The sequence below is a fragment of the Nycticebus coucang genome, chromosome 3, assembly GCF_027406575.1.
Source record: "Nycticebus coucang isolate mNycCou1 chromosome 3, mNycCou1.pri, whole genome shotgun sequence".
NCBI lineage: Eukaryota > Metazoa > Chordata > Mammalia > Primates > Lorisidae > Nycticebus > Nycticebus coucang.
This window is the reverse complement of record NC_069782.1, coordinates 152244444-152262718: the sequence shown is the minus strand read 5'-3', so window position 1 is coordinate 152262718 and position 18275 is coordinate 152244444. Positions and strand designations below refer to the sequence as shown.

The 18275-nt window shown below is 43.9% G+C and overlaps 1 protein-coding gene across 4 annotated transcripts in view; it reads left to right on the top strand.

The window, feature by feature from the left end:
- The window catches only part of CPXM2 (carboxypeptidase X, M14 family member 2), a 124082-nt gene that overhangs the window by 71929 nt on the left and 33878 nt on the right, over positions 1-18275 (top strand). For 3 of the 4 annotated variants that reach the window (XM_053585393.1, XM_053585394.1, XM_053585396.1), the window contains 2 exons: positions 9292-9376; positions 10320-10470. In XM_053585393.1, the coding sequence (XP_053441368.1) occupies positions 9292-9376; positions 10320-10470 (236 nt within the window). The remainder of the gene's footprint in view (positions 1-9291; positions 9377-10319; positions 10471-18275) is intronic. The other variant, XM_053585395.1, reaches the window with a different exon arrangement.

Here is an 18275-nt window from a genome sequence, read left to right as displayed (position 1 = left end):
TGTTTCTCTTTCGTATGAATTCTCTCGTGTCCCATAAGTTTTTAATATTTGTTAGTTTACCTCATTCACGATGCTTTTGCTTCAGAGTGATTAGTTCTGATTCACTATGAGTTGTAAATTCCTGATGAAAACTTTGCCATTTTCAAGGTATTCACAGGGCTTTTAATGACTATGGATTTTCTGGTGTCTAATGTGGTGTGACTTCTGGCTAAAAGCTTTCCCACATTCACTGCATTGATAAGGCTTCTTACCTGTGTGTATTCTCAAATGCAGAGCAAGGGTTGAGAATTGAGAAAAAGCTTTCCCACATTCAGTGCCACCATAGGGTTTCTCACCTGTATGGCTTCTCACATGAACAGTAAGAGATGAACTCTGAGAGAAGGCTTTTCCACACACGTTGCATTTGTAAGGTTTATCTCCTGAATGAATTGAGCTTTTCAGTTCTGTATTCCAGTTTACTAATTCTCCCTTCAGTCCTATTTAGCCCCTTGGATTACTCTGTTGTTTAATTTCACTGAATTTTTATTTCTCAAAGTTAAATTTTTCTCTTTTTTAAATCTTCTTGGTCATTTTTATAGTCTCTTATTTCGTTTTGATTTTTAAATTTCATATTTGATTTCTTTAAACATGTACAAAAATGGTAAAAAACAAGAGTTCTGGGTCTAGACTGCCCAGGTTTGAGTTCTGATTTTGCCACTCACATTTAATAATCTTGAGCTCCCTCATACCTGTGCCATGGAGCTGTCTTGAGGAAAAACATGACTTACTACCCAGAAGTAGTAAGTAGTAAGCTCCCTTTATACACAGGGCACACCTTCCAAGACCCCTGCCGGATGCCTGAAACTGTAAATATTAGTGAACTCCACAGCCATCTGTCAGAACATGTTTCTGTTCATGCCCACCATCCATAAATTTAATCTTTTTCTGTCTTAAGCAGTAAGCTTCACACATTGAGGCTGTAACTTTTGCTGTCTGAGGTGCAACAGCAAAACTAGCATCGTTTCTTTTTCCTTCTTCAAAACTTCATGAGTAGAAGATTTGTTCTTACTATAGATCTTAGCAAGCTCAACAGATGCTATTTTTCTTTCCTTATTAAGTTGAGACCTTTTACCTTTTTACTTAAAGGAAGCACTTTACAGCTTCTCTTTGGAATATCTGAACTGCTGGCATGACTACTTCTTGTGCTTTGGGCCATTGTTAAGTAAAATATAGGTGACTTGAACATAGCACTGTGGTACGGTGACAGCTGATCTGGTAACTGAGATGGTGAGTGAGCAGCCGGTGGGTGGGTAGCATACCCAGGGTAGGTATGCTGGACAAAGGCGCGATCCTGTCCTGAGTGGGACAGAGGGGGATGGCATGAGATTTCACCATGCTGCTGAGATTGGAGCACAGTTTAAAACTTATGAATTATTTATTTCTGGAATTTTCCACTTAATATTTTCAGATTGTAGTTACTGCAAGAAACCATGGATGTTACAAACCATGGACTTACAAAGGCATGATGCATATTAGGTACTGTATAAATCTTTGATCAGGGAAATTTTCAAACTCTGATAATTTTAAAATCTGAAGTTCTTTGGGATCTAAATTTGTTGCTTTTTGTTTCTGCTGCCTTTTTGTCATGGAGAAGGTTTTCTTGTGTGTTTAATGATTTTTTAAAAATTGAGAGGTCTTACGTGATTAAACCTAGTGAATCCTTCAAGAGCCTAAATTGAAGACTTTTCTTTAGAAACGATGTGTTTGTGCTTCTGCTGGGAGCCAGTGGATAAGGTTTTCAGAAGCCATTTAAACCCCATTGTGGGTCTTAGAAAGTCTTGAGTTCAACTTCCCAAGCTCTCCTTGCTCCTCAGTTTAGCGCCTTGGCCCCAGGCCTCCCTGTGCGTTTTCTCTCTGCTCACTGCTTTTCTCTCCCACTGACAGCTCTTTCCCCCCTACTTGGAGATTCTTTTTTTACTTGCTTGCAAACACACTAATGGTTTAAATCATTTGTTTGTTTTAATGTCACCAGAATCATGTTGCATTGTATTAGAAAGCTCTAAAATATTTAGTCTGGCATTTTATTGACGGTGGAGATTCTTTGTTTTTATTTAAAGCAAATTAACATCATACAGTACAATGTCTGAATGTGTTCCAGCATTTTCTTTTGAGGCCTACCTTCTGTATTTTCCTGATTTGAAGGAAAGGTGGGTTGCAGGGAAGTGTGGTAATATCATACAAGGGGATTTTGTTTGGTTTTTAAATTTTTTAAGTAGAGGGAGCTGAGTAGAGTCCAGAGAAGCCCCTCCCTCTTTCTGCAGTCAGAAGCCTTTGACGTCACCATTTCTTTACTTGGACTGTGTTGCTGGGAGTCAGAACTTCCAGTTGCAGAGAATTAAATGTCAAGGTGTCTTTGTGATGTGGAATAATCTCCCTGAAGGAAGTGGAAAAAGCCACAACAGTGCTGTGATTTTCAAACCATGCCTGATGATTGGGAAACCAGGCAGGAGGAACATTATAGTTCCAGTCTTCAGGATGCTCTCATAAAAAATGGATGTGGCTGTCACAAAAGAAGAAAATATGCAGCTCTATGTCAGATAAAGATTATATTCATTCACCAAACTGCCTCGCCTCCTCCACACTCCTGGGCCACACAGCCATGCCCTGTCTCCACGGCTGGCCGCAGCTGCCGCAGTCTCTTGGTGAAATTTTCACTTTACATCTGTCTTCCCCTTCCGCAAAATCCTCAAGTAAAGGGATCATGTGTAATTTTGCTTTGTATTCTCAGAGGCAGCTGTGATGTTTCTCCTATAGAAGTTGCAGGGATAGGAACCACACTCTGCAACACTTTAACCTTTCCACGTGGATAGGACTTTCAGACAGAATTCACTCCTACCCCAGCACCATGCTGATTGGCAACTGTCTTTTCTATCATTCTGGATTATCAGCCTTCTTAGTTTTAAGGAAGAGCTAATTAAATTTTTTTTTTTTTTTTTTTTTTGTAGAGACAGTCTCACTTTATGGCCCTCGGTAGAGTGCCGTGGCCTCACACAGCTCACAGCAACCTCCAACTCCTGGGCTTAGGCGATTCTCCTGCCTCAGCCTCCCAAGTAGCTGGGACTACAGGTGCCCATCACAACGCCCAGCTATTTTTTTGTTGCAGTTTGGCCGGGGCCGGGTTTGAACCCGCCACCCTCGGTATATGGGGCCGGTGCCCTGCTCACTGAGCCACAGGCGCCGCCCCGAGCTAATTAAATTTTAATTTCTTGATGGCTATGACAGATTATTCCCATCAGAAGGGCTTAACAAAGGGTTAAGCCTGAAAATCATGCCCTGGATGTGTCTGGAAGGAGCATCTGAATTATGTCACTGCTCAACTAACAATCCTATTTTCTGGTATGGCATTTGATAGTGTATTAATTATGATATTATTATTATTATTATTTTGAGATGGGGTCTCACTTTAGTTGCCCAGGCTAGGGTGCAGTGGTACCATCATAGCTCAACTACAGCCTTGAACTCCTGGGCTCAAAGGATCTTCCTGCCTCAGCCTCCCAAGTAGCTGGGGCTACAGGCATCTGCCATCATAGCCAGTTAATTTTTAAAATTTTTTTGTAAATATGGGGTCTTGCTATGTTGTTCAGGCAGTTCTCAAACTCCTAGCTTCTACCAGTTCTCCCATCTTGGCCTCCCAAAGTACTGGGACTACAGGTGTGCGCCATTGGCCTTGATAATATTCTTCTTCTTCTTTTTTTTAATGGTGATATGGAGTCTCTATCATCCTGGGTAGAGTGCTGCGGCATCATAGCTCACCAACCTCAGACTTTTGGGCTCGAGTGATCCTTCTGCCATAGCCTCCCAAGTAGGTGGGACTACAGGCATGAGCCACAAAGCTAGCTAGTTTTTCTATTTTTAGTAGAGATGGGGTCTTGCTCTTGCTTAAGCTGGTCTCAAACTCCTGAGCTCAAGCAGTCCTCTTCCTCAGCCTCCCAGAGTGCTGGGATTATAGGTGTGAACCACTGTGACTGGGCTTAATAGTATTGTTCTCATTTATAGCTCATGTTTGTACCATGGAACAGTTACTGTGTGCCAGCAGGCACCATGCTCAGGCTCCACACGCTCTGCCTCATTCAGCCCTCACTGTGCCAGGAGGTAGAGTTGTTAACTTATCTCACAGCTGGGGCTTAGAAGTCACATGACTGTCACACAAGTTGCAGCTAGTAAGTGGAAGAGCTAGAATTTTAGTTTGGTCTTCTTGACGTTAAAGCCTAAGGGCTTACCCAGTGTACTATAACATCTCTCAATTTCTGCATTAATATATAGCCTCCTTGCAGGTAACTTTATTATTTTCAAAAGGCTAGGTAGCTTGTCAAGCTTCTGTAGTGGGCAAACAATGAAGCTGGATTCAAGCTACAGTGGTTAGCACTCACTTTCCTAGTCCTATTCTTACTGTACACATCTAAACAATAGTTTCAAGATGCCTTAGAATCCCATAAAGTAAAAATATACATTTACTAAACAATAGTTCCAATGATGCCTCAGAATCCAATAAAATCAAATTTTTCAAGTGCAGAAAGAAAATGAATGTCAATCCAGAATTCCCAACAAAATTATCATTCAAAAATGAAGACGAAATAAAGCCATCATTCAGACAATAAAATCTAGAAAATTGTGTTGTCAGCATACCTGGTTTAAAAGAAATGTCTACGGGAGTACTTGAAGCAGAAAGAAATGGTCCCAGATCAAAATGTGGAAATGCAAAAATAAGTGAAGAATACTAGGAAAGGTAAATAAGTAGGTTTGTACATAGCAACTGTACAAAACAATAATAGGAATGTCTTATGAAATTTAAGCTACAGGGAAAATTAAAAATGAATTCAAAAATACTGCAAAAGCTGGTGGGGTAAATGGACTTCAAAGTGTTGTAAGGTTCTAACATAATCATGCATGTGGTAGAGATTATCATTTGAATAATACTGCAGCATCTCAAAGGTCATCCTGCAGTCTTTAGGGTAATTGATGAAAAGAGGAGTTCAAATGTATGACTAATAAGTTAATAAATAGAAAATAGAATAAGTGGAATGTTATACCCAACAATTGCAGAACTGACATTGTTACATTGTTTTTAAGTGCACATGGAACAGTTGCCAAAATTGACCATACACTGAGCCATAAATGATATCTCAACAAAGGCCAAAGGGTTGACATGATTCAGAGTATGTTCTCTGTCCACAATAGAGTTAAACTAGAAATTAACAGTAAAAAATAACTAGAAACTATACAGTCCCTAGATATTGAACTATACGCTTGTAAATAGTTCATGATCAAAGAAAAAATCAGAACAGGAATTAAGATTTTGAATTAAATGATAATGAAGATGTGACTTGTCAAAATTTGTCATAAAACTAAAGCAGCACTCTGAGGGAACTTTATAATCTTAAATGCAATATTAGAAAAGAAGAAAAATAGAAAATTAGTGATCTTAAGAAGCTATATAGGCTGGGCACAGTGGCTCACACCTATAATCCTAGCACTCTGGGAGGCCGAGCTGGGAGGATTACATGAGCACAGCAGTTCAAGACCAGTTTAAGCAAAAGCAAGACCCTTTTCTCTACTAAAAATAGAAAAACTAGCTGGGCATGGTGGTGCATGCCTATAGGCCCAGCTACTTGGGAGGCTGAGGCAGGAGGATCACCTGAGACCAGGAGTTTGAAGCTTCAGTGAGCTACAGTGATGGCCCTGCCCTGTACCAGGGCAACAGAGCAAAAGCAAGACTCTGTCTCAAAAAAGAAAAAAAAGGAGGGAAAACTATATAAAGGAGGGAAATAATAAAGATAAGAATAGAGACTAGAAATTAACAAAAGATATAGTTTGAGTCTTAGGAAATCACCTATATTCAACCATTTTAACCTATTAAGATGGCAGTTTCAAATGATTCAATCTAATAGGAAGCAAATAATAAAGCCAAAAGTTGGTTCTGTGAAAAGATTAATAAAATTATTTTTATTAATCATGACATGGATAATCAGGGGAAAAGAAAAATAACAACTACCATTATTAAGATCAGAAAAGGGAACATAACTAAAAATCTTTCAGACATCAAAAAATTGATACAAAGAACAGTTTCAGGCCAATAAAATAGAATATAGCCGAAAGGCAGTAATTCTTTAAAAAACTTGAGTTATCAAAACTGACAGGAGACGAAATAGAAAATATAAGTGTTCATATCTACTAAAAATATCAGTTCATTGTTAAAGATTGTCCCATGGGAAAAATTCCCATTTTCAGAAAGTTTGATTGAGTTAAACATTTAAGGGAAGAATAGCACCTGTTTTTTTTTTTTTTTTTTTTAGAAATCCAGAGAATGGAAAAGGGGGTCCTTTCCCAACTGTGAGTTTGGCATAACTTGGTGCCATATTTATAGGTCATGGTGTGAATTGCCACAGACAAAACTAAGTCTGAGACAAAGAGAACAAAGTCTTCATAAACCGGGGCAAGAAGACCCATTCGTGGTTACGTTCGCTCCAGCAGCACTTAGAGGTGACAGAGAGCGGAGTCAGCTTTATAGTCTCTTGTCAGCTAAGGTTCTATTACAGTGGAATTTGGGGCAGCAGAGGAGACTTTCTAATTGGTCATCAGGTCCTTTTCATCACCCTTGCTGGACTCCCGGGGGCTGCTCCCTACTGTCTGGCAGAGGAAGTTCCACCCCGTTGGATGACCCACAAAGCCCAGCACACCCTGGCCTCACATCCTTCTCTGTCGTTTGGCAGACTCAGCTTCCGTGTGTGTCCCCCAAGGTGCCACAGTCTCTCCTTCTTCATCTATGAGATGCGAATACTCTAGTGGAAGATAAAGACATCATCCGATAATTCCAGAAAGGGGTTTAAATTTACAAATGGAGTTATACTATGAGAGGAAAGAACATAGGAGAAGAAAAAGTAGCTAGATTGGAGGGTTAGGACAGGTGTTTTGATCAATTTGAGGTCTGAATAATTTAATGGCAAACAGGAGGCACCGAGGCAGGAGAGAGTGTAATCAGCATCAGGAATTGAAAGGAAGAACCTGGAGAATAGGAGGTAGGCAGGGGTCTTGTAGAACAAAGGAGGATCTTGTTCCTAATACTAAAACAACAGAGTGCTTAATATTCTAAAATACCTAAGATAAGAGATAGATTAAGCAGGGAGTGACATGTTAGACATTGACATTAGAAAAGTGAGCTTTTGGTGGCAGGATAGATTGGGAAGCAGGTGAAATGCCAGGGGACCATTTTGAGGCAATTGCAATAGTCCTGGCCTTGGAGAATGAGCTGGGGTGATGGCTGTAGGGTGGAGTAGGAGGGATGGCGGAGGGCAGTAGGTGGCTACAACCTAGAAAACTGTAGCTGTTAAAATTGATAGCACTTGGTGATGTATTAACAATAGGGGGGAGAGAAAAAGTGGGATGACAGGGGCGACTGGGATTTTGGCTTCCCTGAGTGGATGGCATTACCTTTCCTGACATCAGGACCCTGGAGATGACCCTGTGCAGAGTGGAAGACATAAATCAGCTGGTTCAAAGCAGGTTAATTTTCAATGTCACTGAGACAGGGTGGGATCAGATAGACAGCAGGGTAGGCTGTAGTTCAGAAGAGCCTGTGTCATACTAATAATTAATGACCCTTGTAACAGAAGTAGTATATTCGTTTTTTATTTTAAATTTATGAAATTGTTATTTGGCCTTCATTTCCATTTTCTTCTCCCTCTTCTTTTCTTTGGAGAATTATCTTGATTTTTCTTTCTCCTTCCCTCTTGTTATTTGCATGCTCCTTTTGGCAGAAGGGTTTCCTAAATTCATCACCTCTCTGTCAATAGAGTTCGGCTTTCTCCTCTGTAGTCTGCTTTGCTGGATCACGGCTGGACGTTATCAGCAGGAAAGCAGACAGCAAAGGGAACCACGGTTGCAAGTCATTTGGAAATTATTTCAACGTGGGGGGGCTGCTATTTTGGGTGAGGATCATCTTCCAGCGCAAAGGACATGAGCTGTTGCTGAGATGCTTTTCAGGAGGCATGCTTCAGAGCATCCAGAGCTCATGCTTCAGAGCATCCAGATCAGGGTCGTGGGCTTACACTGGTAACTCTCAACAGAGGAAGGTGGGGTTTGGTGGAGCCTGACTTCCAGGAGGTATTCAGATGAAGCTGGTGGAGAGGAGAGAGATGAGGAGAATGTGTGAGAAGAGGGGTTGTTTCCAAGCTTGTGTAAAAGTGCCTAAAATTTTCTTGACAAGGCAATGAGATGAAACAGAATGAATAGAACCAGCTGCTCTTTCTAAAGACACTTCTCCTGGATGGCATCGATTCCAGCTGGAAACTCAGAATCTTGTTGGGGGAGATCTCAATGTTGAGACCTACTGGAGTCCACAGTGAGAAAAAGATTGCAAATATGTCAATAGGCAGGATTTTCTAAAGGACTAGTAACTTGGTGCCCAGTTCCAATATTTTAAAAATTAAAAGGTGAGGGAAGGGTAACTTAGGAAGACTTTTCTACATGCTTAACAGTTTATGTTACAAAAAACTAAGCAAGAGAGAAAAAATGTGTTTTCCTCATGAAGGTTGTTTTGTTTTGGTTGTCACGCTTATCTGATTGATCATCACTGTGGGAAGTTGGATTACGGCTGTTTTACCCCCCGTTAACGCTGTGCAGTCGGATATGATGACAGCGGCTTCAGGTCCATCCATCACTGGTTTCTTCATGGGATGGGGGTTGTCTACATGGCTGTGACAGATGAGGAGGAAGCCAGCGTCTCTCAGCGGTGCAAGATATTAATATTTTTGTGCTTGGTGAGATCTAGTCCGTTATATTCTCAAATGAATTTCTTAGCTGAAATTTCCAGACCAATTGGCAACCTTTACTGAGACTATTTTAGCACAGGGGACTCCATTACACCTCTGTTGTGTATGATGTGACCTCTAAACACATAAATAAATATTTGTGTGTTTTTTGTGAGTGTGCTTCCTCAGGGCTGAGTATTGTGCTAAGTGTTTAAGAGGTTTGCAGCATTTAAGGCTCACATTAATTCTGGAAGGTTGGTACCTTTTATATTCCCATGATTTCCAAGGACATATGATTTCCGGGTTATGATTTCCATGTTATGGATAGATAAACAGTGGTATTGATGAGTCACTTATGCAGCCAAAGTCACACAGCAGGTGAGTGTCCTGGAGCTGGGGTCTGACCCAGTGCTGTTGGCCTCTGGTGTCTCTCTTCTTACCTCTCCATGGAAGAGGCAAACATCATTAGAGTGAGTAGTCCCAATGGTGTTTTATTTTCTTATAGGAGTGACTGGGTGACATCCTATAAGGTCATGGTGAGCAATGACAGCCATACCTGGGTCACTGTCAAGAATGGATCTGGCGACATGGTGAGTCTCTTCTTCCCTCTAACCGCGGCCTTGGTGCCTGGCAGTGTGAGGCTCTGCAAAGGGAGGTAATATATGCCCTGTCCCTTGAGATTTCCTGATTTCATGTTGACGCAACCCTCCTGCAAGAGATTAATGGATGGCGACCCCCATCCTGTTCCCTAGATAGAAGTGGCAAGTGGCTTATGGTGAGGGCTAATGTGGAATCCAGTCCGAGAGCTGCTGGGATGCAGCCTCTTCCATCATTCACAAGTTAACCCTGGAGGATATATGCAAAGGACATGCTGGCGCCTTGCAGCTCTTTGTAATAGTTTCCTAACATTCTTTAATGATCTTGATCTTGTAGCTACATGAATAGCTCCAGCTTAGTCAATTCTGAACCTGTCTCTTTCCTCCTCAGAATCTCAAGTGCATATTCGTGGCGTGGCATCCCGCGTCCTACACCTCGGACTGTCCACAGCCTGCCCTTTCAGCTTCTTTCTCATTCTTACCCTGCATGCACAGTCCCGGGCCCAGTGGAAGGGAGCACTGCTCTTCTGCCTGTGAACCCCGTCTTTGGGCTTTGCAGTCACTGCTGTCCCTTTTCTCTTGACACCGTCTAACCCCACAGAGCTAACTAGTGTCCTGCAGTGCTGGTTCGAACCCCACCTGTTCCTCACTACTTAGCCTGGTCCCCTCCTTCTGAAACCTCAGACCTCTCTGGCTGTCCCTTTGCTATGACACGAATAGATTTCTCCTGCAGTGCAGAGTCAGCACACTCTCCTCCCCCTGCGCACATACGCTGAGGCGGGGCTTCCTGAGGGCAGGGTCCAGGCCTGCCTCCTCCTCCTTTTCCCTCAGTGCCCAGCACTGGGTAGGTTTCCACAGTAAGGTCTTGCTGAAGTGAATTACTGACGCTTTTATCTAAACTCTAAAAGAGTTCCTTTTCCATCCTTGAGCTACATAGATATTTGAAGGAAACAGTGAGAAGGAGATCCCTGTTCTCAACGAGCTGCCTGTCCCCATGGTGGCCCGCTACATTCGCATTAACCCGCGGTCCTGGTTTGACAACGGGAGCATCTGCATGAGGCTGGAGATCCTCGGCTGCCCACTGCCAGGTGACTTTGCTGTCCTGTCCTTCCCGGGGCCCGATGCAGACACCCGGACAAGGCCAGCAAAAGTAAACCAAGCCATAGTGTTCACATGTAAAAAAAACAAGTCTATTGTAGAATATTTAGAAGACATAGGTGAGCAAAAAAGAAAATAAACTTTTCTCATAATCTCACTCAGAAGCACGGTGGGCACTTGGGGGGCTGAAGTTCTTGCCACGTGTGGTTTTGCCTACCGCAGTTTAAGATGATGCCCACCCCTGGGAAGAGAGCAACAAAGAATTGTGTCATCCATGGTATATGCATACCATGGAATACTATTCAGCCATAAAAAGATGGAGATTTTGGAGTTTTGGTTACAACTCGGATGGATTTAGAGAATACTGTCCTAAGTAAAGTACCGTCAGAATGGAAACTCAAGCATCCATGTACTCAATGCTAAGTTGAGACTTTTAGGTTACCAATGACATGCATATATGAGAAAAAAACTCAGTGAAATTCATGATGGGGGAGTGGGGAAGGGGCTGGGTAATTTCCCACCTAACCAGTACAGTGGCACACTTCCCGGGTGACGGTCACAGCTACAGCTTGGACTTTACCACCACAAACAATGTGACCTCCTCTTACATACCTTCATATTAATCCAAAATTTTAAAAATGGTGTCAATATCGGGGGGACACATTTATTTGTTGACAGATCTTGCTACACTGGGTAGTGGCAGTGGGGTAGGAGGTGTAAAAGTTCATTTTAAACATGACCGTTTACATGGCCTTTTTTGCTTTAAATAGCTCCACTTGGATGCCTGTGTCTTTGGGTAAATGCTCACTCTGCTGGGTTGCATCCCCCTTGCCCTTTTTTCACATGATGGTATTTGGGTGTAACCTCTGGGTGGCTTAAAGAAAGAGGGCTTGAGTCCACGTGTGCCATCCAGGTCCTTGGCACTGTCTGCTGGGGACAGGCTGACCTGGCTTGTAGCTAGAGATTCTTGTGCCCATATGGAGCCTGTGCAGCATCTTCACCCTGACCAGACATCTCCAGAGAAGGCAGCTAGCCCTGAGGACACCCCCATAGCAGCTGTTGTCCTGCAGGAGTTTCCACACTCATGTCCACCCACGGCAAGGCCGTGGGAGCACAGAGCACAGCTGCGGCTCCTGCCTCTCATCCTCTCTGAGATGTGGCCTGGCCCCGTTCCTCCTGGGACCTCCTGAGGGCAGGGTTCCAGCTCTGATGCTATTTCTATAGTTACTACCCCTGTCTGGGAACTTACATTGACTGTGTTTTCAAAGTGTACTTAGGGTCATTTGATTGTTTTGTTCTCCAATCCTATAATATCCATGATCTTGCTTGCCAAGCATGGATTTGGAGAACACAGACCTTATACTGGTGAGAAAGACGTCTCTATCCACCTGTCTACTCACCCTCACTCCAGACAGATTTCTTGTTTTGTGCCTGTACTTAATAGAGTGCAATTTTTCTTTCACGTCATTAAAACCATCAGAGACCATCTGTCTTCTAGATGCCTTCTAGCCTGGTCCATGGACCAAAATCTCATGATTTTAGTCTGCTTCATTTAGTTGGAAATTCAGTTGTTTCCAATATTTTGATCCCATAAACAACCGCAGAGTGAATATCCTTATTTCTCTGCCATTGTTTTTTTTGTGTGTGTGTGTGCGTGTCCATGATTATTTCCTGAAATTAGATTATGGTAAGTGGGATTGTGTATAAGGAATGCACAAGGCTGATGTAGAGAGAAGGCTGATGTTGAAGCCCTGGATGGTTTTGGATTTGGACTTCCTTCTGTGGCTGGTTAGTACCCAGCCCCTGCTACCCTGGGCTCGTAGGCTCTTCCTGTATAGGGCGTCTGTGGTACAGATGTCGGCAGGTGCTTTCAGGGAGGGCTGTGGACTCTGGCCCTCTTTATGCCAGGCCAAGAGTCTTGCTGTCCCGTTCTGCACAGCACAGCCTTGGTCTGCTTGCTTTAAAAAGTAAGGTCATGGTTTTTCTCTGTGGGCAGGAATTCATCTGTTGTTCGTAAAGGGCACAGGGTAGCCTTTGAGAGTCTCATGGAATAAATATTTCCCTGTGAAGTTATTCTGTGTGGGTGTGTGTTTGAAGATAGGTCCTGGAGGTCCTTTAAACACTCACAGAAGCAGAGCCACATCATGCAATCTGGATTCCAAGTATGGACTCAGAGTGGTTCTAGTTTCCACCCCCCAAATATTTAGGGCCATTTTTCTTTTGGAAGTGACATAGCAGTCTGTTCAGAGGGGAGCTGGCTGTTCATACCTGCTGCCTGGTGATGGTCACATCTCCAGGGCAGTATAGGGACCCCAAAGGAGCCTGCTTATTGCCCAAGTACCAGTGAGATTCCTTTGTAAAAGTAAATGCAGCCACAGCCAGGGATGACCCGACTCAGCTGTACCAACCCAGGCTGACCTCGTGGTCTGAAAGCAGCCACCCGAGTGCTCTTTCTAGAACTCTTCTTTATAAAAATCCATTTTCCTTTCTTTCTATGCCTCTCTGTCCCCTCCTATGAACCCTTGGGTGGGGCCAGCCTAGTGTGCTGGGGCTTTTTAAGACTTTATCAACAATCTTTCCAAAAATGTTTGAGCTGGAGAATGAATTACCATATACCACAGTCTATTAATAGGATTTTTAAATATCTCATAAATAAGAGAAAAAGGGGATTTGTTGTTCAATGAGATACAGAGTTTTTACAAGATGAAAGCATCTGGAGACAAATGGTGGTGCTGGTTGCCCAACAATGTGGATGTGCTTAACATCGCTGAAGTACATACTTAAAACTGATGAAGATGGTAAAGTTTACATGAGTGTATTTTACCACAAACAAAAATAAAAATAACTTTATTGATATTCATTTAAAAAGGTAAAAATAAAAGTCAAGGCCTTTTCTCCATATTTGGATAGACTTGTCCACTTTGGACTAAATATATATGCTTATCAGGACCTGGCGAGAGCTTCCGAAGATCAAATTTTAGTAATGAAGTGTTCAGATAAAGACCTATGCCAGCTGACTTCAAGAGCATGGCCTTTACTATTGCAAACAACACTGCTATGCACACTGCCTGGTTCTTAAAAAGGCTCTGTGAGCTTTGTACACACCTGGCCCATAGGGTGACAGGGTTGGTGTCCGGCATCCTGGGAAATGATCTTCAAGACAGTGGGATGGCGATGCGTGAGCTCCTGTCTCTCTCCAGCAGCTTTTTCCATGAATGTGTGACTTTGACCTCTTCGGGGACATGGTCACTCTCCTGCCTCCTGTTTCTGGCCTCCAGGTCTAAGCGACTCCCTCTGCACAGTGCTGAGGTGTCCAGGGGTCTTGAATTTGACTCAGAGAACCTAGTGATGAGCTATCTGTAGGTCTGTGCAAACAAGCTCACTCTCCCTCCAGCACAGAGAGTTCCCAAGGGCAGTGCCCAGGAATCATTCCTCTGGGTTGGCTGGGGCCAGCTGAAATGCCGGGTCTCCTTCCTCCCCATACATACACCCAGTCCATGCTCATCAGTTCATAATTACTGAGCAGTTATTTTAATTATGAACCCACTACCTGTCTTGCTGAACTATAATAGCCTTGTTCCAGCCAGCCTCCCTCCCATCAGTACATGTAAATTGGGAGAAGTAGGGGCTGTCACTCTGTTAGGTCATCAGAGGTGCAAAGACTTTCAACATCAATCTGTCTGCTTTTCTCCCTTCCACTTGGCTTTATGAAGTCAGGCTGATGGTTTGAATGACTCTTGTGCTAAGGAATTGATCATGAATTTGGGCCCTAGATCTAAGCTCTTGAAAAGGCAGGAATCAGTTCGGGGGAGGGGTACACAGTGCCCTCATCTCCCGTGATCCTAGGCCTCCTCTGCTAATGGTGATGCGTTGAGGTTCTTTTCCACGAGCACAGAGGAGCTCACTGGAATTGCTCCACCAGCTGCAGCTCTCTGGTTTGCCAGGGCCCTTTAAAAAAGGTGAGTCACATCCTTCTTGGGGGAAGCCAGGTGGAAAGAAAGGGCACGAGCCTTGACTTAGACCAGACCTGAGTTCAAATCCCACTTTCACTCCTCTGCAACTGTGGTCTCAGGCAAGGAGCAATGCCCTTGTCCACAGCAGTGATTTTCAACTGGTGCGCCTTGAGAGGATCTTAGATGTGCCGTGAAAAAATTTTAAAGATCATTAATTAAATTATTTTTGAAAGAAGTTCAAAGCACAGTAAATATATTCTTTCTTTACTCTTTTTTTTTTTTTTATTGTTGGGGATTCATTGAGGGTACAATAAGCCAGGTTACACTGATTGCAATTGTTAGGTAAAGTCCTTCTTGCAATCATGTCTTGCCCCCATAAAGTGTGACACACACCAAGGCCCCACCCCCTCCCTCCGTCCCTTTTTCTGCTTTTCCTCCCCCCACATAACCTTAATTGTCATTAATTGTCCTCATATCAAAATTGAGTACATAGGATTCATGCTTCTCCATTCTTGTGATGCTTTACTAAGAATTATGTCTTCCGGGCGGCGCCTGTGGCTCAAGGAGTAGGGCGCCGGTCCCATATGCCGGAGGTGGCGGGTTCAAACCCAGCCCTGGCCAAAAAACCACAAAAAAAAAAAACCAAACAAACAAAAAAAAGAATTATGTCTTCCACTTCCATCCAGGTTAATACGAAGGATGTAAAGTCTCCATTTTTTTTTAATGGCTGAATAGTATTCCATGGTATACATATACCACAGCTTGTTAATCCATTCCTGGGTTGGTGGGCATTTAGGCTGTTTCCACATTTTGGCGATTGTAAATTGAGCTGCAATAAACAGTCTAGTACAAGTGTCCTTATGATAAAAGGATTTTTTTTCTTCTGGGTAGATGCCCAGGAATGGGATTGCAGGATCAAATGGGAGGTCTAGCTTGAGTGCTTTGAGGTTTCTCCATACTTCCTTCCAGAAAGGTTGTACTAGTTTGCAGTCCCACCAGCAGTGTAAAAGTGTTCCCTTCTGTCCACATCCACGCCAGCATCTGCAGTTTTGAGATTTTGTGATGTGGGCCATTCTCACTGGGGTTAGATGATATCTCAGGGTTGTTTTGATTTGCATTTCTCTAGTATATAGAGATGATGAACATTTTCTCATGTGTTTGTTAGCCATTCGTCTGTCATCTTTAGAGAAAGTTCTATTCATGTCTCTTGCCCATTGATATATGGGATTGTTGGCTTTTTTCATGTGGATTAATTTGAGTTCTCTATAGATCCTAGTTATCAAGCTTTTGTCTGATTGAAAATATGCAAATATCCTTTCCCATTGTGTAGGATGTCTCTTTGCTTTGGTTATTGTCTCCTTAGCTGTACAGAAGCTTTTCAGTTTAATGAAGTCCCATTTGTTTATTTTGTTGTTGTTGCAATTGCCATGGCAGTCTTCTTCATGAAGTCTTCCCCCAGGCCAATATCTTCCAGTGTTTTTCCTATGCTTTCTTTGAGGATTTTTATTGTTTCATGCCTTAAATTTAAGTCCTTTATCCATCTTGAATCAATTTTTGTGAGTGGGGAAAGGTGTGGGTCCAGTTTCAGTACTCTTTGTTTTTAATCAACATAATTTAAGTGTGCTGTGGAAGTTTTAGTACAGGTTCAAGTGTGCTGTGAGATAACAAAGGCTGAAAAACACTCGTCTATAGAATGGAGGTCAGACCTTCCCTGTAGAAGTGTGGCTAAGTCCTCTAACTGCTGGGGTTATGCTTTCATAAAACATCCAGATAAAATAACTCAAGCTCTTCACAGTCCTACAAGAAATCCTGAGTCCCCTCCCTGGCATTTCAGGGGGCTCTGGTGTGGCCCAGCTGCCTCTGCCTCCTCCCCACTCTGCTCTCAGGCCTTTCCTACCAGAGGCTCTGGATTCTAGAACAAGGCTCCACTGTGCTGATTTGCAGGAGGGACTGCTGAGGAAGGTTTGGGGGAACAGAGGCGCTTTACTACATGGAGCCTGAAACCCACAGACCTGACGTCATAGTTTCCCTCCCTTGGGTTCCTGGTCCTCCCAGCAGAGGGGACAGTTGCTTGCTGCCTTTCCCCTCAGGCTGGCCCTCTGCCATGTCACTAAGGCCGTGGTCTCCCCATGGAGACTCTCTTCTGTCCCCATGTCCTGTCTCTGTCTCTCCTGTGCTCTCACCTCTGTGTCTTGGGCTTCTGAGTTGGGGCTTCTGAGTGGGACATCTGGGTTTTTTTAGACGGAGACCTTCTCCCATCCAGGCGAGGGCCTGCACCTTTCAAAGTCACGAGTTCCATGAGAAGAGCTCTGCTGCTCCCCTAGAAAGCAGAGGAGAGGAGTCTGCTCTCATTTTTATTTTTAATTTTACAGCAGCTCTTCCATGCTGATCTGTAAACACTGTGGAGACTAAATGAGACCATGTGTGTACAGTGCCCGCACGTGCTGGGTGCTCGGCAAGTCTAATTTCCCTGCTCTCTTCTCCTTCCTGCACTGCCCTGGCATTGGCTGTTTGGTTCTATGGCTGACTCCTGTCTCAGGTCACCAGACCCTATGGAGGTGGGTGGATGTGACAGAGAAAAATCCATTTCTTCTTATCTCCACTAACTTTGTCCTGGTTTTGTTTTCTGCCCTTCCTGTCTGACTTGCTGAGACTGGAATGCCAAGGCCTCCCTGTCAGGTCTCCCCTGTGCAGAGGACTCTGGGTTTTGTGTTTGAGGCTACAGGTCATGGGGGTTATCTTAGATCCTGGGCCTGGGTGTTGCTATACAGCAAGAAGCCCACTTTACCCTGATCAGAAGCAGCTTAGCTCAGAAAGATGGACGTCTCTAGCAGAGGGGTTTTGCTCAGGGCTCACCACGACTAAGTGTCACCCAGAACCTCAGATGTGACCTCATTTGGAAATAGTCTTTACAATATAATCAGTCCGTTGAGGCCATTCTGGATTAGAGTGGGCCCTAAATTCAATGACTGGTGTCCTGAAGAAGAGTAAACAGAGACACGGGTGCACAGGGACACTGCCAGGTGATGGCAGAGGCAGAGGCAGGAGTGAAGAAGCTGCGAGCCAAGGAGTGCTGGCACCCAGCAGAAGCCGGCAGAGGCAAGGAAGGCTCCTCCCCGGCCCTGTCCAGGCCTTGTTTTGAATTTCCATCATTCGGAACCCTGAGAGAATAAATGCCTGTTGTTTTAAGCCATGTGCTTGGTGTGTGGTACTTTGTTATGGCCACCCTGGGAAACAAATCCTCTGGCAGACCAAAGATGACATAATGTTTTGTGCTTGTCCCCAAAACCTGAGGATCTGGCTTTAACTCACTGCCCCTCGTCCCCACCTTCCACTTTCCATTCTGCCATGGTAATGGGGTGGTAGCATCACCGCAGCAGGTGGACCCCTCTTAGAGGACTCCTGGGCCCTTGAAAGTGTTTCTTTTTTGTAACTGGCCTTTCTTAAATAACTTGATTAGAACATCCATCCATCCACTCATTCATTTCTCAAATACTAATGGAGCCCTTGCTCTGAGGCAGGCCCCAGGCACCTGCCATGAGGCCGACCTGATTGCTGGCCCAGGCCCTCACAGTGGTGAGGGTGAGGGGGATGCCTCTCCCCCGTGGAGTGCCTCTTCCCCAGTGAGTCCTCCTCCGCGGAGGTAGGATCAGCCCTCACTGGCTGTAGCCCGTACTCCCCACAGCAGAAGGCAGCTTGCTCTTACTGAGTTTAAATAAATGTGAGATTTCTCTTTCTGGTCCAACTGCCCCATGTTGATTATCTTGGGAAACTGTTAAAACAGCCACACTCTTAAAAACTGTCTCTGCTGGCAGCTGCCCTGTCAGCCAGGCTGCAGCTGG